The 24150-nt window shown below is 38.7% G+C and overlaps 2 protein-coding genes across 5 annotated transcripts in view; one reads left to right on the top strand and one right to left on the bottom strand.

Moving 5' to 3' along the window:
• The window catches only part of LOC124607478 (trifunctional purine biosynthetic protein adenosine-3), an 81248-nt gene extending 58614 nt beyond the window's left edge, over positions 1 to 22634 (top strand). For all 4 annotated transcript variants that reach the window (XM_047139834.1, XM_047139836.1, XM_047139835.1 and 1 more), the window contains exons 14-18: positions 1958 to 2110; positions 15713 to 15855; positions 17350 to 17472; positions 18383 to 18640; positions 22283 to 22634. In XM_047139834.1, coding sequence (XP_046995790.1) covers positions 1958 to 2110; positions 15713 to 15855; positions 17350 to 17472; positions 18383 to 18640; positions 22283 to 22468 — 863 coding nt within the window. In that variant the 3' untranslated portion in view covers positions 22469 to 22634. The remainder of the gene's footprint in view (positions 1 to 1957; positions 2111 to 15712; positions 15856 to 17349; positions 17473 to 18382; positions 18641 to 22282) is intronic.
• The window catches only part of LOC124607480 (dnaJ homolog subfamily C member 28), a 128689-nt gene that overhangs the window by 11392 nt on the left and 93147 nt on the right, over positions 1 to 24150 (bottom strand). The window lies entirely within an intron of this gene.

The following is a 24150-nucleotide window of genomic DNA, read 5'->3' as shown; positions in this document are numbered from 1 at the left end:
AAAAACTGTCCAAGAATTTGGGATCTGTTGTTTCTTATAACTCACCAGCCTCCATTACACAGGAGTTAGAGGGGGAGAGCCCAAGTCCACATGAGTCTAAGAATTCACAAATTTAGCAGCTGCACCTGTGTCCATCTGCAGTCACAGCCACACTTCAGTGTATAGCTTGCTTGGAGACACCATTACTGCTGACATACTGTTGGAGAGGAGTTACATACAGAAACAATGTCTGCTTTCTTATAGCACCTGTTACATGTTGCCCATCGCTTGGGACGCATGGTCTATTCATGTTAAATGAAACAGTATGGGCATGAAGGCAACAGAGCACACGAAGCTGTAACTGTTGTGACTGGACTCTTGTTGTCACAAATGCCGATTACCTATATGGAGCTGAGATGTCTGTTGTGCCGTTACAAAAGCTTCCCCATTTCATTGCAGACTGATTGAATGCTGGGAGGGGTAGGAGGGACTGATTTCTGAAGCTTTGCACCAGGCTTCTATCTTACTACCTGCTGCTCATGAAACTTCAAATGTGAGAGCTATGTTTAATACTTGTGTAAGCATAGGTGTTGCACACTGTAAAGCTTGCTCTTGAACTTCCCTATTACGAGAAAAATGTATAATTGTGTCTTGAACCATTTGATTTGGATCGGATTCCTTATGAACATTTGTCACAAAATTATGATGACAGCTAAGTCCATGTAGTTCTGCTACCCACGCCCTGTATGACTGCTTTGGCAATGGTAAAACTCCACACGAGCAGCAACAGTATAAGTATGTTTACAGTGATAGGTAGAACATAACTCAAACATCTGATCAAAAGGAAGACTTGAGAGTCTTTTAAGGGGGCAAGCTGACACAACAACTGATACCCACAAGGTGAAATCCATGGCAAAAAAGAGCCTTGCACAAGTTTATATCTGTTACCTCAAATGCCTAGAAATGTTGCCACAGATATTTTTTGTAAGTGTCCCAGTTTTCTTGTGCATCATGGTATGCAGGCAACATTGGAAGTATTGAACACTCTAATTTATTGCTTGAGCAGTACACACACATGGAAGATAAGGTACAATACAATTAGCTACACACAAGTGGCTAGTGGAACTTACCACTCCAGCCCCTGTATTCATTAGTTTCAACAGGGGGTGCAGTCGGCAGGCTGCTGTCATATTAGTAGGCTGAATCAAGCACAAACTTCACGCAAGAACTATGAAGCGGCACACACAAAATTGGTAGTTGCAGCAGAAACCTATATTCTTTTGGTGAGGAATATTCTCACTGAGTGTGGTAATCTGCTTCTTACATCTTTCTGGATTTCATTTACTATGTGGTCCGTAAATTTGATGTTAAGTTTGTTGTTGTGTCCATCATGCAGAATTTGCTTCCAAGGTTTTATAAATCCTTCATTTCATTTATTTCATTGTCTCCAGTTTTCACATATTTCATTTCTGAGGCTCTTCATTTGTTCAACAGGTTCTGTAACACTTCCTCACTTTCACAGAGGATAGCGATGTTGTCAGCAAATCTTATAATTGATATCCTTTCTCTTGAATTTTAATCCTATATAATAAATAACAGAAAAAACTGACATAGGCAAAAGTATGTGATAACTGAAGCAAACATGGGTCCACAAACAAGCAATGGGTGAAATTATCTGAATGTATAGTTAGAGCTGCCATTGATTTCAGTACAAAATATTGTCCTAGTTAGGGGCAAGTATGCTTGAAATGCAAACTTTTCAATTAAGCTGCTTCAAATATATCTTCTGTCTTATATTAATTATTTTGAGTCTGAGGCATAACTACATCAATCACTACCAGTAATGGGGAAACTAAACTATAATCCTCCTCCTTTGCTTTTCTTGTAGGGAACACCAATTGTCCCAATGATTGTGTAATACTTGTTAAGGTCATGCTATAGATCTTGTGCTGAAATGAAAACTATATTGCTGTTGCAGGTGGAGTAAGTGAAACAGAGATGTTAAGAACCTTCAATTGTGGCATAGGTGTTGTTTTAATAGTGAATCCGAATGATGTAGCAGATGTGCAAAAACTTATTACTGAAGAAGATGCAAAAGTCATTGGCCAAGTAGAAAAACTTAGTTCCACAGGTAATTTTTTTATGATCTAATGTTGAAGACAAATAATCAATAACTAAAATTGTTTCAGTGCTTAAGTAGTTATCACAGTATATTAACATGCTTTACTTAGCAGTGGTATTAAGTCTTTTTAACTCTCATTTTTATTGAAGATTTGCAATCAACTCTATTGGAGTTTTTGCTGGGTTGTTTGGTCCCCAGTAAGGGTTGGATTATTTACAATGATTGTTGGTTTGGGGATATTTTATGGCTACTTAAAAAACGATTTCCATGAGAAGATTCATTCAAACTGTGACTGTAGCAATATAATGTTAGTACTGTAGTTCTCATGCTAAAAGTTTCCATGTCTTGTATCATAATAGTTAAGTTATGTCACTTCCTAGAAGTAAACATCTACAGGTAAATATGATTCCATGTCTGATGAAATTAGTTCCTATTTCCACAAGCACTCTGTAAAGTGTGCTTTGGTTATGGAAAATAGCTTTTTAAACATGCAGTGAAATTACTATTGATCTTTTTATAAAGTGGTATGACATACTGAGCGTGCTGCTTACTGCAGTAATTATTAGGGGAGGAATGACATAGTGTAGTGCAGACCATTCCAACACCGTCCCACACCTCTATGCACCCACCAGCTTACCCATATGCATGCGAAGGTAGTGTAGGCTACCAACCAGGCAACCTGTTTCTTGTATTCTGTGTGTGCACAAGCCATCTGGCCTTCCCTCCCTGTGGGCTCTCAATACCTAGCACAAGCTATGTCCCAGCTCCCTGATTACCCAGATATCAGCGTTTGTCCACTCCTGCCCATTCTGACCATGGGTACACAACTACCCATGGCCAGTCACTTGTGCTGGAACAGCCTGGCATGGTGAGTAGCACATTGTTATCATTACTATTGAATGCAAAAATGCAGAAATTTTCCTGCCCTTCATTATAATTGTCACCCAAAAGGAGGGAAGAGAGATTATCTCATGTACCACTTCAGGGACTCAAATGTATGTATTTCACTTACTTTTACCCCAGCCTTAACTTTCGTACATCAGCTCTGATTCAACAGTAACTGTCCAGTTCCTTGAATTCATTGTAAGAAGATAGAAGGAGCAAATATTTTCCCCTTATTCCCTCCCCTCCTCTTCATTGCCCCCCAAAATCCTTTGTCGCTTTATTTTTTTTTTTCTGTAAATGAGAGCTGCGTCCACTTGAGCAGTTGGATGAGCGATAAGAACTTTCCACTCTCCCACAGCAACGCCTTACCTGCTGTACAGGGCACACTAACAGTCAGTTCCCTATCTAGAAGTTTAGTGTGTGGTGATTGACATTAATTCTGTTTGGATATGTTTTTTTGCACTAATTATGTTTATTATTAATATCTGTATTTCGTATACTGTTAATGCATTTTGTGGAGAGTAAACATTCCCATGTGTTTCTGAGCACTATGTTGTCAATATGGAAGGGTTGGCATAACATTGGGAAACAGCCTGAAAGTGCTCCTTGTGATATGACTGGGTAGAGAGAGTGGGGATTCTTCTGCACACTCTTCAGTGTACAGGTTATACTGTTCAGAAACAGGTGCCCTAGGCAATCTCAGAAATCTCTGGTACTGGTGATTTCTCTCAAACTATAAAGTAGTCTATGTCCCATTAGCCAGTATGATCTTCTTCTACAATGCATTATACCACTTCTTCAGCAGATCTTTGATTTTCTGAACTCACAGCATGAAACAAGGTTCATAATACCTAATATTCTCCCCACACCAAAGCGAATGTCATTTATAACGTCCCCCCTCCCCCCCCCTTTCTCTCCTATTTCTTAAAATACCTAGACAGACCTCGCAATCCAATGTAGATAATGACAGAAGGGGACAGAAAAATCGCTAAATGAGAAGATGACTTCTGTCCATCACATAGATGGAGAATTTGGGAAAGAGAGATAAGACTAGGGTAAAAGATAGTAAACATGATTTGACCAACAGGTTTGACCTATTAGAGGATGAATCCAAACGTAAAGTAACATAGAATGCTGCAGAACAGGCTATAGGCCTTGTAGGTGAGTTGAGAAGAAAACAATAGTAAAAAAGAGTTCTGAGAAATGATAAATCACGGAAGGGCTGTAGCATGAGCAGCTACAGGAAAAATTAGTTTTTTGTGTACGAGGTCTAAAGTTTTCTGATAGTAAATGACAGTCTTAGCCTGCTAACAGAATACTTATGACAAAAAGCAAATACAATCATGTGGCAGTAGTTGGAGCAGCCTGGGCAAAATGGCATCTACTATAGTATTATTTGACACCTGGTCAAAATAGCAGTCACTAATCACATAAAAGTCAGCTTTGTTGAAGTCCTGTGGTGTTGTGATCAGGTACTGTTAACAATGCATAGCATGGAGCTTATCACATCATTTATGATTAGATAGTCAAGGGCCACATTTTTGGGCAACTGGAGACAGATATTAATTGTTTCTCTATTTGTCTGCTAGCAGCAGGAGCAAGTTATATGCAATATTATTTATGCTGCTACCAGTGGGATAAATATGACCTCTCCCTCTTTTAATGTTTTCTTTAGATATACTGGCCGTGGAAGCTGGAAATAGATATATTTGAATATAATTCCAGAAGTATATTACAAATATTAGGGATGAATATCTTTCGTTTTTTTAGTTAAAAGGATATCTGGTATTTAAAAGTTGATAACAGAAAGCTAGCTGTGGATTATTCTGTGCACAAGTGATAAACCTTGTAGTTACATTACAAACGTTGATTATGTGATTCAATGATATGTAATATTTTTATATTAGATTCATGTACAGAATTATTTTGAAAGAAGATACTATCTCTGTATGGCATTCTATAAATGTGTTAATTAGAAAGGTGTTTCTTCTGATGGCCAGTCTGACGTGTCATATGTAAAATCATAAATGATTGTCTGCCTTGTGTGCAGTATCTTGTTATTTGAATTCCACTTGGCAGACGTCCTATTCTGGAGGATTGTTAATAAGCATCTTCTATTGATAATGTAGGCTTTGAAAATCTTTGAGTGTTATCACAAACATAAAAAAGCCTTGTGTTAATTGCATTAAGTCACATTACCAATCTACCCATGTGTGTATCACCAAACTAAATCAGTTTAAGCAGCATCCAGATTAGGTTGCTACTAAGAACATAGAGTGAACAATGACACTCTTGAGAGCCAGTGTCTCCTTCTTCTGGCAGAAGTGTTGAAGAGGAAGGAAGAGGGATGAAGCAAAAGAACCAGTGAGGTTTACGAAATGGGGAGAGTTCGGAAAAGGCGCCCAGATACCTGGGTCAGGGGAGACCTACCAGGCAGGATGAGAAGGAAAGGCTTTTCCTTTGCCCTTCTTCCTTCCCCTTCAACCTCTCTGCCAGAAGAATGATCCACTGCCTACAAAAGTCAGCATGTTTCTTTAACCTTCATAAGTGTTTCCTCCTGCCAATACTTGGTGAGTAAATTTTAGCAACTTTGCACTATTTTCTTATTCGACACTTCTATTGAACAAACACTTTTTTTCACTGTAGCTGCAATGTTCCAGAAGATTTTGACACAGAATAGAATTGAGTGAAAGTATGCTAGCAATCTTGTCTACAGGTCCACCAAATGCATGATTTTTGAGTGCAAAGCAGGGAGAACTGACCTTTTTGATAAACTTGTCCACATGCTGGTACCATCTCAGTTTACTATCCATCTCGATACCCAGAGACTTCACACATCCAGTTATGCGTATTGATCTCTAGTTCTGGTACCTGTAAGTCATTTTTATGTGTTTGGAAGGCTGTATTTGAAGATTCCTCCAATTTACCTGGTAAATCGTTTATCTAGACCAAAAATAGGAGTGGGCCAAGCACCAAACTTGTGCCACACCATACTTAATGTTCCCCTCTCTGAATTAATCTTATTCCTTTGCTAGTGCGACTCTTTGTTTTCTGGTTTCCCTGGCACAGTTATATATTCTAACTGTCAAAGGCTTTGGCAGGTCACAGGAAATGTGAATAGGCTAATTTTTGCTGTTCTACTCGTATTGAGTCTGAGAGATCATATATTGCATTCTCAATAGAGAAACCTTTACACAAGCCAAACTGAGCAGTTGTTAAAAGATTATTCACGGGAGGATGGTTTAGTATTCTGTTGTAAGCTATTTTTTTCCAACATTTAGGAAAAAAATGGGAAGGCATCATTGTTAGCTGCAACAGGCAGAAGACATGCTTTGTTGGTGCTGCACATCTTAGTGATTTTGATTGAGACAGACTCACACTGTAGTGTTCTTCCTTGGCATGTCAGAGTAGGAGTTGGCACAGAAACAGCTAAGTAAAAAAATCCTTGTAATTTAGCACATTATTTATATATAAAAGTTGTTCTGATTTGCAGTTCTAGATTCATATACTTTACTGTTCGCATTGCTTCTGCATAATCTTTCATTGATTGTATCATGTGCCATTTTGAGAATTTTCGGAAGCTATCATTGTCCTGTGCATAAACTAATGTTTAGTTAATCAGCATTTGTGATTTACACTACTGGCCATTAAAATTGCTACACCAAGAAGAAATGCAGATGATAAGCGGGTATTCATTGGACAAATATATTATACTAGAACTAACATGTGATTACATTTTCACGCAATTTGGGTGCGTAGATACTGATAAATCAGTACCCAGAACAACCACCTCTGGCCGTAATAACGGCCTTGATACGCCTGGGTATTGAGTCAAACAGAACTTGGATGACGTGTACAGGTACAGCTGCCCAGGCAGCTTCAACACGATACCACAGTTCATTAAGAGTAGTGACTGGCGTATTGTGACGAGCCAGTTGCTCGGCCACCATTGACCAGATGTTGTCAATTGGTGAGAGATCTGGAGAATGTGCTGGCCAGGGCAGCAGTCGAACATTTTCTGTATCCAATAAGGCCCGTACAGGACCTGCAACATGTGGTTGTGCATTATCCTGCTGAAATGTAGGGTTTCGCAGGGATCGAATGATGGGTAGAACCACAGGTCGTAACACATTTGAAATGTAACGTCCACTGTTCAAAGTGCCGTCAATAAAACAAGAGGTGACCAAGACGTGTAACCAATGGCACCCCATACTATCACGCCGGGTGATACGCCAGTATGGCGATGACGAATACACGCTTCCAATGTGCATTCACTGCGATGTCGCCAAACACAGATGCGACCGTCATGATGCTGTAAACAGAACCTGGATTCATCCGAAAAAATGACGTTTTGCCATTCGTGTACCCAGGTTCATCATTGAGTACACCATCGCAGGCGCTCCTGTCTGTGGTGCAGTGTCAAGGGTAACCGCAGCCATGGTCTCCGAGCTGATAGTCCATGCTGCTGCAAACGTCGTCGAACTGTTCGTGCAGATGGTTGTTGTCTTGCAAATGTCCCGATCTGTTGACTCAGGGATCGAGATGTGGCTGCACGATCCGTTACAGCCATGCGGATAAGATGCCTGTCAGCCCAACTGCTAGTGATACGCGGCTGTTGGGATCCAGCACGGTGTTCCATATTACCCTCCTGAACCTACCGATTCCATATTCTTCTAACAGTCATTGGATCTCGACCAATGTGAGCAGTAATGTCGCGATACTATAAACCGAAATCGCAATACGCTACAATCTGACCTTTATCAAAGTCGGAAACGTGATGGTACGGATTTCTCCTCCTTACACGAGGCATCACAACAACGTTTCACCAGGCAATGCTGGTCAACTGCTGTTTGTGTATGAGAAATCGGTTGGAAACTTTCCTGATGTCAGCATGTTGTAGGTGTCACCACCGGTGCCAGCCTTGTGTGAATGCTCTGAAAAGCTAATCATTTGCATATCACAGCATCTTCTTCCTGTTGGTTAAATTTCGCGTCTGTAGCACGTCATCTTCGTGGTGTAGCAATTTTAATGGCCAGTAGTGTAGTTACTGTAGCAGATATTCCAACTGACATATTGTGTTACATTTAGTCTTCCCTTAAAGAGAATTATATATTATATATATTTATCATAAATTAACTCTATTTTCGAGTTTGCTAATATCTATGACTAACCTCAAAAAGTTTTCAGAAATTAGTAATTTTTGCCATAGGTTTTTCTGTTGCCACAATAGAAATTTCATTTTATGTATTTGCTTAGATTCTTATAGAACATTAGCAGCTTCATAGCTCAAGAGATTAAGTTATGATCAGTGGGCTTAATTTAAAGTTATGTGTTCACTTTTTTGTTGTACTTCGCACCAGCTAAAATACAGCCCCACTGTGAATGCTGTTCTCAAACACAGAATGAGTTGGTTGACATTCCTAAGCACCTAGAAATCACCCTGACTACTGTCAAACAATTGGCAGCTGCTGCGAGTTGTATTGAAAGAGCTCCCAAGAGTCTTGTACCTGTAGTACTGGTACTGAAGGTACTTCAAGTACTACTCCTGTCTATCTTGTCTCGTATGCTGAAAGTACGGGATCCGTCATTACTCGTCCACTTGACTGAGCATGGCATTTCCATTGTGGAGCAAGGCATTCTGTACATGGTGGATGGGACTCGTGTCACCTGTTTGGGGAAACCTGTTTTTTTTCCTGTGTCAAGAGGAGGCAAACACAAAATTGTCGGGACCTATTAATCATTTGTTGTTGAAATCAGTGACAAATGATGGTACCCCTTAGGGAAATAGCAACAAGTGACAGGGAAGGACACCAGGTGCACTCAGTGCGTGTGCCTGGGGGCATCATTCAACATGTTGTGTAGGCTATTGTGGCAGCCATTGCAGGAACAATGTTCAAGCAACTGCTAATTGTGGTGCACGTTGAATCAAATGATACCTGTTGTCTGGACTCTGAGGTCATACTTTGGTTATTCCAGTGACTGGCAGAAAAGGTTGAGAAGACCAGCATTGCACATGGAGTTTGAAGTTAGCTCACAATTTGCAGCATTGTCCCCAGAATTGATAATGGCCCTTCGGTTCTGAGTCAAGTGGAAGGACTGAACCAGAGACTTTGAAAACAGAGACAAGCTAGGTTGCAACTTCCTGGACTTGTGCAGTAGGTTTGAGAACTGTAGAGTCCCCTTAAATGGGTCAGGTGTGCACCACACATCAGACACTGCTACTATGGTAACTGACTGTGTGGAGCGCATACATAGACTGGGAAACTCTCCATCCAATCCAGGTGATGATATCTGTAGGCAACCCAGAAGTATCGGTGTAAGATCAAAAGAGATAACTACCACAGGTGATAATATTGAAAGCCTAATGGTTAACTGCCAAAGCATTTGCAACAAAGTGCCAGAGTTTGAAGCATTCATGAAAAGCAGTGGACCTAGGCACAGAAAGTGGGTTGAATCCTGAAATTGATAGTGGTGAGATTTTTGAGGAAAATTTAAGTGTATATCAAAAGGATAGGCAAATGGGAGATGGAGGTGATGTCTTTGTCACAGTAGACAAAACACTTAAATACACTGAGATAGAAACTGAAGCTGCACGTGTGATTGTTTTTGGGAAAAACTCTCAGGGTGGCCATAAAATGATGACTGGCTCCTTCTATCGCCTACCAGACTCATCTCTAGATGTAACAGGAAACTTTAGAGAAAACATCAGTTCACTTGTACATAAGTTCCCCAGTCATGCTGTAATCATCGGCGGAGACTTTAATCAACCAACAAACAATTGAGAATATTACAGTTTTGTTAGTGGTGGATGTGATAAGGTATCCTGTGAAAAATTACTGAACACCTTATCTGAAAACTATCTAGAACATATAGTACAAAACCCCACTCATTAAGGCAATATATTGGATCTAACGGTAACAAATAGATCAGATCTTTTTGAGGATGTCCACATCGAAACTGGTACCAGTGACCACGAACTGCTTGTGAATGATCAATAAAATACAAAGGACAATTAAAACAAGCAGAAAGATATATATCTTGCAGTAAACTAGTGGCTCAAGTTTAAAAGACTAATTGAGCATGCACTGGATAGGTATGTACCTAGTAGAACAGTTTATAATGGAAGGGACCCTCCATGGTATACAGTCACTATAAAGAAACTTCTAAAAAACAGAGATTACTACGTAATAGGTGTAAAGAAAAGCTAAGGGCTGTAGACATAGAGATTCTGAATGAAACGTTTTTGGCTATGTTTCACAAAACCCAAAGAAATTCTGGTCATATGTTAAGGCTGTTAGTGGCATCACAGTTAGTGTCTGGTCCCTAGGAAACGAGACAGGAACTGAAATTGAGGGTAGGAAAGCAAAAGCTGAAATGCTTAACGCTGTTTTCAAATGTTCCTTTACAAAGGAAATCCCAGGAAAATTGCCCCAATTTAATCCTTGTACCACTAAAAAGATGAGCAAAATAGGTATTAGTGTCAGTGGTGTTGAGAAACAGCTGAAATTGTTAAAATTGAAAAAAGCTCCAGGACGTGATGGACTCCCTGTCAGATTCTATACTGAATTTGCAGCTGAATTAGCCCTTCTTCTACCTATAATCCATCATAGATTCCTTGAACAAAAAGCTGTGCCCAGTTCTTGGGAAAAAGCAGAGGTCGCATCTGTCTACATGAAGGGTAGTAGAAGTCATCAACAAAACTACCATCCAATATCCTTGACATCAGTTTGTTGTAGAATCTTGAAACATATTTTGAGCTCTAACATAGTGAGGTGTCTCGAACAGAATGACCTCCTAAATGCTAACCAGCATGAATTCTGAAGACGCTGATTGAGTAAACCTAACTTGCACTTTTCTCACATGACATTTTGTAGCTTTGGGTCAAGGCAGTCAGGTAGGTGCAGTATTTATTGATTTCTGAAAAGCATTTGACTCAGTACCACCCCTACACTTATTGTCAAAGTATGATCATTTGGGATGTCAAGTGAAATTTGTGACTGGATTGAGCATGTTATTTAGATGTAGAGTCATCATCAGAAGTAGAAGTGCTCCTGGGAAGTGTGTTGGGAGCTTTGCTGTTCACGTTGTATGTTAATGATCTTGCAGACAATATCAATTGTAACCTCAGACTTTTGCAGATGATGCAGTTATGTATAATGAAGTATTGTCTAAGAAGCTGCATAAATATTCATTTAGATCTTGATAAAATTTCAAAGTGGTGAAAAGATTGGCAACTTGCTTTAAATCTTCAAAAATGTAAAATTGTACACTTCACAAAATGAAAAGGTTGCAGTATCCTGTGACTGTAATATCAACGAGTCACTGTTGGAATTGGTCAATTCACACAAACACCACAGAGTAACACTTTGTAGGGATATGAAGTGGAATGATCACACAGGCTCAGTTGGTAGAGCAGGTGGTAGACTTTGTCTTACTGGTAGAATATTGGGGACGTGCAATTAGTCTACAAAGGAGATTGCTTACAAATCGCTCATGTGACTGGTTCTTGAATATTGCTAAGTAGAACTAAATAGGAACATATCAAGAGCAGGACACCACGAATGGTTACAGATTTGTTTGATCTATGGGAAAGTGCCAAAAAGATACTGAAGAAGGTGAACTGACAAACTCTTGAAGACAGATGTGAACTATCCCGAGAAAGTCTACTAACAAAGGTTCAAGAAATGGCTTTAAATTCTGGCTGTAGATTCATACTACAACCCCCTACATCTTGCTCACACAGGGATCGTGAGGATACAATTAGAATAATTGCAGCATGAACAGAGGCATTCGAACAATCATTCTTCCTGCACTCCATACGTGAATGGAATGAGAAGAAGCTATAATAACTGGTACAATGGGATGTGATTTGCAGAGTATAGTTCTGGATGAAGGAGATCAGTGTGTAATTAGAAGTCAGTTGCGTATCTCCACTTTTGTATATTGGTGTTACCACTACAGACTTTCAGTCTTTCAGCATTTACTCCTCAATGTACTGATTATAAAGGTACTCAACAATGACAATACCAAGTCAGCATATGATTTTATCATTTTGGATGAGATGCCTTCATAGCCAGTGATGTAATGATTTTTGTAATTTATCTATCACATGAGTTGGCAAAACTGATGTCTGGTGATGGAGGACTTGTTACTTGAATGAGATCTTTACTCTGCAGCGGAGTGTGCACTGATATGAAACTTCCTGGGACATTAAAACTGTGTGCTGGACCGAGACTCGAACTCGGGACCTTTGCCTTTCGTGGGCAAGTGCTGTACCGCCTGAGCTACTCAAGCACGACTCTCACCCTGTCTTCACAGCTTTACTTCTGCCAGTACCTCGTCTCCTACCTTCCAAACTTCACAAAAGCTCTCCTGTGAACCTTACAGAACTAGCACTCCTGAAAGAAAGAATATTGCGGAGACATGGCTTAGCCACAGCCTAGGGGATGTTACCAGAATGAGATCTTCACTCTGCAGCAGATTGTGCACTGATATCAAACTTCCTCGCAGATTAAAACTGTGTGCTGGACCGAGACTCGAACTCGGGACCTTTGCCTTTTGCGGGCACGTGCTCTAGAGCATTTGCCCGTGAAAGGCAAAGGTCCTGAGTTTGAGTCTCGCTACGGCACACAGTTTTAATCTGCCAGGAAGTTTCATACTCGTTACCTTTCTAAATAAGGCTATTGGACCTGCTTTTGATGAGAGGTTTTTTGTCACCATCTTTTCAGCTGCTGTTAGAAAGAATGAATTTATTGAATTTACTAGCCATCGATTTTATGTCATCTATTTTTGTGCTCAAGCCACCTTGATGTTCAACATAATTTGTTTTGCCAAATTTTATCTGCATCATACCTGATAATGCCCCAAATTGTCCTTTCCTTGTTTCTGGAATTTGTATCTTTTGTGCATAGTACATAGTTTTTGCATCATGCCAAAGAATGCCCCAAATTGTCCTTGTCTTCTTCCTGGAAATTTGATCTTTTGTGCATAGTACATATTTTTTGCTTTTTTGCTGACACAAAAATTTTGCACTTCTGCTTTTAGTACATTTTAAAGTCTTGATTAGAGCTAGTTCTTTGCATTAAATAAAGCTTCTCCCTTCCTAGCATAAGATTTTTTGATCCCTGGTGTTAGCCATTCTTTTTATCAGCTTCCACCATTAATGTCCCTGACCCATTATAAACAAAAGTGGGTTCATTATGTTGTTAGAATATTTTTGGGAAAGAATTAAGTTTCTCATATACCATGTGTCCCTTGTAAACTTCTTCCCATTTTTCATCCTGTAACTTCTCTCTGAGCAGTGTAACTGAATCAGCATTTACAATTCTGTAAAAATTTATTTTTCGTTACTTAGTCAGACCTGATTGTGGTGCACTGTGTCTTCGATTCTTGGTGGAAATGTTACTGTGAGGGTTAGATGGAAGCTGCAAATAATTAATTCTCTGTGCCCTTGATAAGACTTATCAGAGATGAAATCTACTTTGAAATCTTCAAGTATAACACTTCCCAGTTATTTCTACTAAATCTTATTAGTACCCCCCACCAGTTGCTTAACGAAGTTTAAAACATTTCCTGTAGAGGGGTCTGTAGGCTGTCAGGAATGTTGTCTTGTATGTTGCAAGTCTATTGCTGAAGTACGGCACCTAATAGGTGTTCAATACGGTATTCACAGAGGTCTACAGCCTGGACTATATTCCACTTTTTGTGCATGTAGCTACTTCCTCTTTCCTCACGTTACTCCTACACTAATGTGATACTGACTTATATTCATGTAGGTGCTTTTGTTCATTCTTAAATTGATTTTCTCCATTAAGAATCTTCACTAATGCTGTCATGGCATGTCTGGGTATGGAACCATTATCTAGGACACCTAGCTTACTGACTGTCAGTCAGCTACATGTGTCCCAATGCGTCCACACTGAAAGGCACAGGAGCCTTAGTATCACATCAGCTATATCTGACCTAGTGGTTGGATGAATACAGAATATACCACCATATCCAGTGCAAACTAACTTCATCCGCAGCTATGACAAGTTCCCTAGTATTTAATGCTAGCAAAAAGTAGTGGTTGATATGTAAGTTCTTCAAGTATCTGAATGGCTTTCTTCTCCTAGAAATATACAGTCTGCTGCTTATCAGACTACCATAATTCACCACATGAATTTTCCATAACTCATTGCCCTGACATAGCCACTCCCTTTGTTTGGTAATAATTCATAGACCTTCCATTCCTAAGGCATCCTGTCCTTTATCTCTGTATTTCTTATTTCAGATTAGTCATTTCGAGCTTGCAGATGACTAGCAAACAAACCGTGAATGTGTTGTGGTTTTATACGGGGGCTGCTCAAAAAGTATCTGACCTTATTTGTTATTGTTGAAACCAACAAAGGTATTGATGTGCACACATGCTCTCTGTATGTTGTAGACATACATAATGTGCATGCCTGTTTTTTTTTCACAGCTGTGGAAACAACCTGTTGCTGACAAATGAATACGTGTAAGTTGTAATCATTCGATTTAGTGTTGTGGGCAAAATGACAGAAAAAGTGGAACAACATTATTGCATCAAATTTTGTTTTAAGCTTGGCAAGCCTCAAGTTGAAACAATCCGCAAGGTACGATGAGTGTTAGGGGATGAAGTAAAGGGTACCACACAGATAAAGCACTAGTTCAACCATTTCGAAGATGGCCGCATGCCAGTGAAGATTGAACCATTGATCATATGAGAATCCTGATGATGCAGGTTAGACGGATCACATTCAGAGAACTTTCAGATGAGGTAAAAATTAGAATTGGCTCCATTCATTTCATTTTAACATAAAATTGCACCTCAGGAGGATTTGTGCCAAAGTTGCTACCAAATGAGTAGAAGCAACTTCATTCGGAGATCACACTAGGCCATGCTGTATACTGTGAACAGTAATCCCAACTTTATTTACACAGTGATTACTGGTGATGAGTCCTGGGTTTATGGGCAAGACCCAGAAAAGAAGTTCCAGTTATTGCAGTGGAAGCACCAATCGTCCCTGAAACCCAAAAAGTGAGCCAGGTCCACAGTGGTGTGAAAGTTATACTGGCTGTCCTCTTTGACTCCAATGGCACGGTCCATAACCAGTATGCGCCAGAAGGCACTAATTTCAATAAGGAGTGCTACCAAGAGGTTGTGTGTCACCTTCATGAAGCAGTGAGATGGCCAGACTTTTGGGCAGTGGGCATTTGGCACTTCACCACGATAAGGCACCTGCTCATCATTCTCAATTAATTCACAGTTTTTTGGCCAAACATAATATGGCTGTGGTTTGTCAGCCTGCCTGTGCCCCCTATCTAGCTCCATTGTTTTTCCCCAAACTGAAAAATACTCTGAAATGGACTAGATTCCAAAACTTTCAAAATAGGAAAGATACTAGGCAGAATTCGATGGAGCAGTGCAGTAGCATTAGAAAAAACAGTTGTATCTAAATGAAGATTTATTCTATAAATAAAAGTCAGACACTTTTTGAAATGCCCTCATACATAAAGTGAAAGGCTTAAGCTGTTTAAAACACTTTATCCTTTGAACTAACTGTTGAGAAGTATTGATATGCGGGCAAGTAAACATTATCATTTGTCAACATCTTACATTTTTATGTTGTTTAACGTAAACATACTGCTACTGAACTGTGTAGTGTTTTTGTTATGAAGCATAATTTGTTCTTGTTACTGTCATTACATTTCATTTTTCATCAGGTGTCCCACGTGTACATGTAGAGAACTTTGTTCCTGAAATGGAAAGAATCATGAGACCATTTGTTGAATCAGTGGTTGCTGCCAAAGAACCTCCAAGGAAAAGAGTTGGAGTTCTAATTTCTGGAAGTGGAACAAACTTGCAGGTTTCTTGCTCTCCATTTTATACTGCATGCATAAATGTTAAAATTACTGCTTTGTTTGTGGTGATAAGTCACTTACACTATCTTGTCAAATGTTGAACCAAATCTCCATCAATACTGTTGTGGACATCATGTATCATTTGCCTCGGCAGCACTGTTTTCCATGTGGAGTGGGATAAACTTCCAAGTGACACACCATTTAAATGGCTGCAAAAATCTCCACAAAATAATTACCAATGTATGGAGTTTATCTCACACAGAATGCTGTTCTGGTCCAAACACTCCCATACTCCCATTTTAAAAATACCACAGACAATTATGTTTTATACTATATTTTATTAAAGTAATGTTTGGTAATGTAAGTAAACAGGGCTGTTGAAACTAATCAATTTTTGTCTGAAGAGCAGAATAAACGAAGTTCTTGTGAATGCCACAGTTAGATAGGACACCATATTATGACCAAAGTAGTATTTACATGTACTGACTGTAGTGTGCAAGTGTTTTCTGTAATAGAAGAACATAAAAATATGATGGGGAAGAGTGGACAAATGTTATTGTTGGATATCACGCTGGTTTATGTATCAGTTCTTTTACTTGGCTAGAAATGCTGTCTTGTTGTTAAAAATGGTTGTAATTTAATACAATTAGTAATGTACTGTTGCTGAAAATGGGGTTGGAGTCATAAAGAAGGCATTTCTGGACACACACAGTTATATTGAGTTGTTTTGATTTGCTACTGTATTTTGATGTCATGTTGGTGAAAAAGGGTTTTAACATGCAGGTATGAAGTAAAAGGGTCACAGTGGCCTTCTTTCAAGGCTGAGTCTTACATCCTATATTATTTTTGGGATAAATAGCTCAATTTTCACAGAACCTGACACAATTCATGACAGTCATTGGTTTTAGAAAAAATCTCATGGGATCATTCTCTCGCTTTCCAACATGATTTGATTAGTTTTGAATCAAATGGAACTAGTTACTCCATGTTACATAACTTTGGATTATCCAGTTATGGATTGTTTCTTAGTGAGGCAAAATGATAGTTTGAATTCATTGGACTGCAGCAGTGTAAGAGGGCTAGAATTATTGAAATATTAATAATATGTATATTTATTGACATCCTTAGGAAAATAAGAAAGATGGAATGGATTTCTTTTACATATTTTCTGCTATTTTAAGTGGTATTGATTTGGTTTTATGTAAATTACTATGGCATATATGCCCATGAATGAAGTTGTTGTTCTCTCTGTTACCATCTAGCATAGAATGTTTCATCAAATTGAAAATCTTGAGAAAAAAATCATTGGTTTCATCCATTTGTTCCTTAAAATGTGCTGAAAAAAGTATCTGATCACAGAGTCATGTTCTAATCCATCACTAACTCTTATAAGAATTCTCCAAGTTTTTTTGTGAAGAATTTTTGTTGTGTATACACATGCCATTGATATTTATGTCAAAATTATGTAAGCTTAGTTTCATTTTTTTCTGTTTATTCAGTCCCTCATTGACGCCACCGTGGATCATTCACAAGGGGTTGGGGCAGAAATTGTGATCGTTATTTCAAATAAGGCTGGTGTCCAAGGGCTTGAAAGAGCAACAAGAGCAAACATTCACACAAAGGTAATGCTGAAAAATTATTGTAATTATTTCATTACTCAGTTTGCAATTAGTTAGAATAGTTGTTATAGAAAATAAGCTAAAGTTGGTGAGAAGACAAGGAGATAGACATATTTTATTTACAGTTTTACGCCTTGGCTGTTTTGGGGCACTGTTTTCTGGAAACTGGTGAGGTGCTTGCATAACTGTCCAAAATTAATTGAACATTTTGGTGGATCTTGCATCAACAAAGAATCGAAAGACTGCTACCGGTAAGATGTAAATACAAGGAAATCAGAAAATGGATGCAGGATGGAAAAAAAAAAAAAAACAGTTAAAGTGAGTTTAAAGATGGCAGTAACAGTGATAATTAATGAAGTTAATTAAAATACAGCGATAACCTGCCAAGAAATGACAGGGAAAAAGAAATAGCTAAGCAGAAACAGATAATGATGCAACAGGAGAGGAAAGGAGAAAATCAAATCCATAGCTCATTTCCTCTTGCACATCACTACTAAGTGTCTAGGCTTACAATGCTGGGTGTGTAATTTTTTACAAAGTTTCTTTTCACTTAGACCATTTACCCTTTTCCAATAAACGAAGGAGTTTATTCAGTGCCATTCTTTGGTTTGGTAAGTGATTGAGTAATCAGTGATTATTTAAAGTTTCATATTATTCTAGTTAAATATAAGGTATTTTTATCACTCAAATATTGAATCTGAAAGAAATGTGTCATGAGATATTTAAAGTTTCATATTATTCTAGTTAAATATAAGGTATTTTTATCACTCAAACATTGAATCTGAAAGAAATGTGTCATGAGAAATGATGTAATATGACATAGGACAACTATCACAATAATTCAGATGACTAAAAAAATATCATTTAAAAAGTAACGGCAGAAGTTTTATTCTCTGTATTTTATATTCTACAGGTGATACCCCATACAGCATATGGATCTAGATTAGAATTTGATATGGCAGTACATGCAGCTCTTAAAGAAGCTCGTGTCGACATTGTGTGTCTAGCAGGATTTATGCGAGTACTTACAGGAGATTTTGTCAGATTGTGGCGTGGACGCCTGATAAACATACATCCGGCACTGCTGCCATTATTCAAGGGTACTCATGCTCACCGCCAGGCTCTGCAGGCTGGTGTAAGGGTTACTGGGTGCACTGCACACTTTGTAGAGGTATGTATTTCGTCTTAAGCGGCTAATTAAACAGTGTCCTGATGGGCAGTGCTCATTTCATACTTTTACATACAACATACAAGTTTTCAGAGTTTATTTGAGACCAGGTTGAGCTGTACTTTATGAAATTTTTTGCAACTTAAGCAAAAGTGTACCTATATTGGGAGACAGATATTAACAATTGTGTAATTATTTATCAGTACACGTCTCTTTGGAAACTGAATATGTTTCTCTCTAGGAATAATAAACCTATTCCATGTACACTTGTGACCAGCTTAGTTATAGATACCTCCCATATAGTATGTAGACCTGCTACCATCTTGATGATGGCAGTGCAAGACAATGAAAATGTTAGAGTGTGATTATGAGCCATGTCTGTTCAAATGTCACACATAACTCCTGGTGATTGGTTGCAGTTGGGTCCTAGGTGAACACATCTTGCTCAGTGGCATCAAAGATTTGCTCCATAGTTTTTAAAGGTCAAGTGCCTTGGGATGGCCTTCACAAGTACCTCAAATTGTGTGGCATGTTCCTCAAACCATTCTGAACCATTTCGGAAGGAATGGAATAGTGCACTGTTTTGCTGAAGACACAGGTCACCAACAGAGCGTTATAGCAAACAAATGGTTGTGTGCAACCAGACAGTAGATAGCTGTGTTGACTCTTAGCGAGAGACAGTGCCTGGCAGTCATATAAAGAGCCCCATTACGTCCTCCATGTGGGAATACCCCCACTACCTAACTGAATGTTGCCCTGATGGTAAGTGAGATGCATTGCCTTATGTTGATTTTTACATACGTGTACTCTGGCAGTAGTGTGTTCCATTGTGTGCTATAACTCAGTCTAAGTAACCTTTCTCCACAATTCAAATGTTCAGTGATGGCGTCCTCCACACCTGGTGATGGATGGTGAGCATAGGGACCTAAATTAAGGTACTCGTGCCTCTGAGAAGCCAAGTGACCATATGGCCTCGGAGATGGTGTGCCCATGATCTGGTTGCAGTCAAATGTGTTGATTAATTGTGTCTTTCCTAAGCTACCTTTGATTGATAGTCTGATGGCCAGAATGAGGCTTGATGGCACGCCAGTCATGAGACCCACCAAACTGTTCCATCCACTGTAGAAGCATTTTGTCTTGCACATATTGTCCAGCTGAAATATGGCACATGGAGTTTCCTGGGGGAGGAGCAGAACCTCTGGTTTTTAAATGCCTTCATTATGTAAGATCTGTTTTCAGTTTTCTCTCAAAATGCAAATGCACATGTGGGGACCAATATAATATTGTTAGTAGAGGAAGTTACCTAAAAATTCATTTTGCCACTCATAAAGACAGTGATGGCATTCAAATTCTCCAATGTGCTTGTGGTTATTATAAAATGGAAATAAGAAACAGTAGCACAGTTGATATTGGCCTGGTGTAAATTTGATGGTTTTGTACTATTGACATATATTGAATGGTTCATGCCTGTTGCAGTATTGTGAACCAAGCTGTATAGCCTGTTACAGCTACAGCAGCAAGATGATGGTCTCACTGCACTGTGTGTCCCAGTACTCACTCATTGCTAATGAATAACCCTCTTCTATCCAGTGGTTCCACACATTTATTATGGTCAGGGTAACATTTCCTGTAGGAACTGAAATGTCACAGTATGATAGTTCCATTTCCTGGAGATCAATCATTCTACCCCCATTCAAAGTCGCTCATGTCCTGTATAGTACTCTTTGATTTTTATGAGGATAATTGGTTTAATTAATAAAGCAGCTTCTGAGGTCAACTCTGTTGTGGTGAGTAATGTGCTCTGAAATTTTTGATCTTGGTTGTTGGTTGCCATTCATCCAGTTAAACAGCCGGTTTGATTGTCATGTCACCAAAAATGAGGAGTGGTTGTACAATGATATTACTGCTTTTTCGAATTTCTCTTCCTACAATTGTGAATAAAATGCCTCTTTTAAGCCAAAAGTATGAATCAGTATTCAGATGCATGAAGTAAGTGCTACACTTTGTGGCAGATTAGACATCAAGCAGAGATAGAGTTATTAATATCTTTGTATAATTATGTGCAAAATACCAATTTTGATTTGGGGTAAGGCTAGCCCATATTTAACAAGAAAAGTAGCCAAGGCCCTGACAGGGATTGTAGTTGATATGTTAAAGTTTCGTTGTTCCTGGAAGATGAAGGAAATAATACTTTATGTAGGAAATTAGAAGATATGGCATACAAAATTTGGTTGTTGAGTAGATGAGACTGTAGAGGAGTGACATTTTTGGCATTTGAGGAACAGAGGGCACAGAAGGGGTGGATAGGGGAAAGTAGGCAGCAATCAGAGGCCGTGTAGATGTGACTGGATATTTTAGGGTGCTATTAGAGAGGTGAAGGGAAAATCATGGAAGGTGACTTATTGAGCAAAGGAAAGAAAGCTAAATGGATCTGCGATAAAGTCCGAAGGAATGTAGGTTTTTGCCATGAGGCCAAGGTGTATGGAGAGTGCCCTTCTGTGAATTGCTAACGAAGGTCGTAGCATGTGGAAAAGTATGTGGGTGACTTGAAGACACTGCAATTAATAGAATCCAGTACATTGTCAGTGACAGCAAATGTTCCTGAAGGCAAAGGTGTCATCAGGAGTGCCCCAGGGAAGGGTGATAGGACTGCTGTTGTTCACTACACACATAAATGATCTGACAGATAGCGTGAGCAGCAATCTGCAGCTGTTTGCTGATTAACCCAAAGTTTACAGGGCAGTGTCATCTTTAAGTGAGTGTAACGGCACCCAGGATGACTTGGACAGAATTTTTAAATTTTGTGATGAACGGCAGCTAGCTCAAATTTTCAATGCAGATGAGTAGGAGAAAGGATCCTGTAATGTTAGAATAAAGTATAAGTGGTGTGCTGCTTGACACAGTCACATCAATATATCTAGGTGTAATGTTGCAAAATAACATGAAATAAATGAGCTCATAACATCGGTTGTAAGAGTGCCGACAACTTTGGTTTACTGGGTGAATTCTGGGAAATTATAGCTTGTCTATAAAGGGAACTGAGTATAGAACACCTATGCAACCCATTCTTGAGTACTACTCAAGTTTTTGGGACCCCCAATAGGTTGAATTAATGGAAAACATCAAAGCAGTTCAGAGACGATTTGCTACATTTGTTACCAACAGGTTCAATCAACATGTGAGTGTTATGGAAATGGGAATTCTTGGGGGGAGGTTGATGGTTCTTTGCTGAAACACTCTCGAGAAAGTTTGGAGAACCGGGATTTGCAACTGAATGCCAGACGATCCTGCTGTCACCAATGTACATCTTGTGTAAGGACCACAAAGACAAGATAAGAGAACTTATGACTCATACAGAGGTATACAGATAGTCATTTCTCCCATTTGTGAGTGGAACACGAAAAGGAATGATTAGCTATCGTACAAGATGCCAACTGTGTACACCATTTTTATGTTCTATACATGTAAATATAAATCATCAATGACTGTAAATTGGGCATGTGGTTCTGCAGGGTAGTAAGGGCTCTTTTCGATGGCTTAAGAAAATATATTTTCAATAATTATTAACCTTACTTTATGATTTATAAACACACATCATAGATTAGTCATTGATATCATCTTTCATTATTATATTTTTTGTTGCAGGAGGATATTGATGCTGGGGCTATATTAGCACAAGAAGCAGTACAGATTGAGATAGATGACACTGAAGAAACATTGCAAGAACGAGTTAAATTAGTAGAACATAAAGTTTTCCCTAAAGCTCTGAAACTTGTTGCCACAGAACAAGTGCATTTGGATGAAAATGGGAAGATTGTTTGGAAGCACTAAGAATTTAATTAAGTTAGAGAGAGAGAGAGAGAGAGAGAGAGAGAGAGAATTAATCTCAATGCTCAAACATGACTGAAATAGTTTTTTACTTTTTAAAGAAATAACTGGTTTACAAGAATCTCAATAGTTGAAAAAAATAATGAAAAATTAAAAAAGAATTCTGTTATTCTTGTCTAATCTTTTTTGTTATTCCTAAGTTCCGTGGTTCATTTTTCTATTCCTTTTCTCTCTAGGCATCTGAAATATAAGGAATTTTTTGTGGAACATAAAGTACAAGTGATGAGCACAAAGAATGCGAAAATGTCAAGTGATTTCTGAATCAGTTCATAGATCATGATACTTGTCATACATATGATGGGCACCACAGCTGAAAGACATACACGTCATAAATGTGCACCCAAACATTTCTGTGCTTGTTGTTGTCCTTTTCCCTTTGTGAATTTTGAACTGTAATACAAAAACCATAAACCATATTCATTCCTCCCTCCCTCCCTCCCCCCCCCCCCCCCCTCCCCAAGCCAACAATATATATATTCATTTTTTAAAAATATTTTCTTTCAACACACTTTGAACAGCATATCATAACCATAGCCTCCCCCCCCCCCCTTTTTCCCCAATTGTTTGACATGTATACATTGTCATTGGCCCACATGTTTCCTAAAAATGAAGAAATATGTCTCTTGAACATAAGGAAACTTATATATGAATCCCCCAAAAGCTTGATCATATGACCACGGGTCTCTGTAGCTTGGGTACTTCATGAATCTTAACACATTGCAGTCGGGCCACAGATACTACTGCAATCCCTCAGAAGTCGTAGACTTTTGCGCCTTTTTTACATGGCTCCTGACCAAAAGGTAATGAAGGAAAGCAAAACCTTTTAACTGATGTGTGTGTTATCATCCTATATCTAAACATTTGTTTAAAGTTTTTTGTAAGATATCATATATTTACAGAATTATTATATTTTGAAAATTAGATGATTCAGAGGTAGAAAAAAAGTTTGAAATTGCAAGAAATCAGAATTTATTATAAAATAAATGTACAAAATTATTTCATTGAATTTTTACAACTCTTTTCATTGAGTAAAATTTGTCTTTGTGTGATATTGCTTGAAACAGTCAGGTAGACACAATCCTACATTACATTCTTCACACCACCATCTCGTCTCCCTTCTCACTCGTTTGCCAGTACTCCGTGCGCCCTTCTCAGAGCAAACAATGCAATATCTTGATGCATATTTCTTGCTTGTTGTCGATGGGACGTGAGTGGGGAAATGCCTTGCTGTTAGCCTGTTTGCTGCTGAACCCTGCTTTTCATTTTCGTTGAAAACTTCGCCGGATTTCTCCAGTATTTGTTTTCCCAGGTTCACCATAAAAGTAAACAAGCTGGCTCGTTTGTGAGAGACAGGCCGAAGTTTCTTGTACAGAATGTAAGAATTGACCACGCACATCATAAATACATGAAAAAATACCTTTTTCCACCATTTCATTGTTCTTCGTTGAAAATAATAGGAGGTCACCAGCTGATCTCCATGATCAACACCAGTTTTATTTTTATTATAATCAAGTATGAGATCAGGCTTCATTTTTTCTACCATTCCAGCCTTGGATTTTGTCTTAGTAGCACTACTTGTCATTCTATGTTTGGTAGAAAGGGCAAACACATCCCTAGTATCTTTC

The sequence above is a fragment of the Schistocerca americana genome, chromosome 3, assembly GCF_021461395.2.
Source record: "Schistocerca americana isolate TAMUIC-IGC-003095 chromosome 3, iqSchAmer2.1, whole genome shotgun sequence".
NCBI classification, from domain to species: Eukaryota; Metazoa; Arthropoda; class Insecta; order Orthoptera; family Acrididae; genus Schistocerca; species Schistocerca americana.
This window is presented reverse-complemented; position numbering and strand designations above follow the sequence as displayed.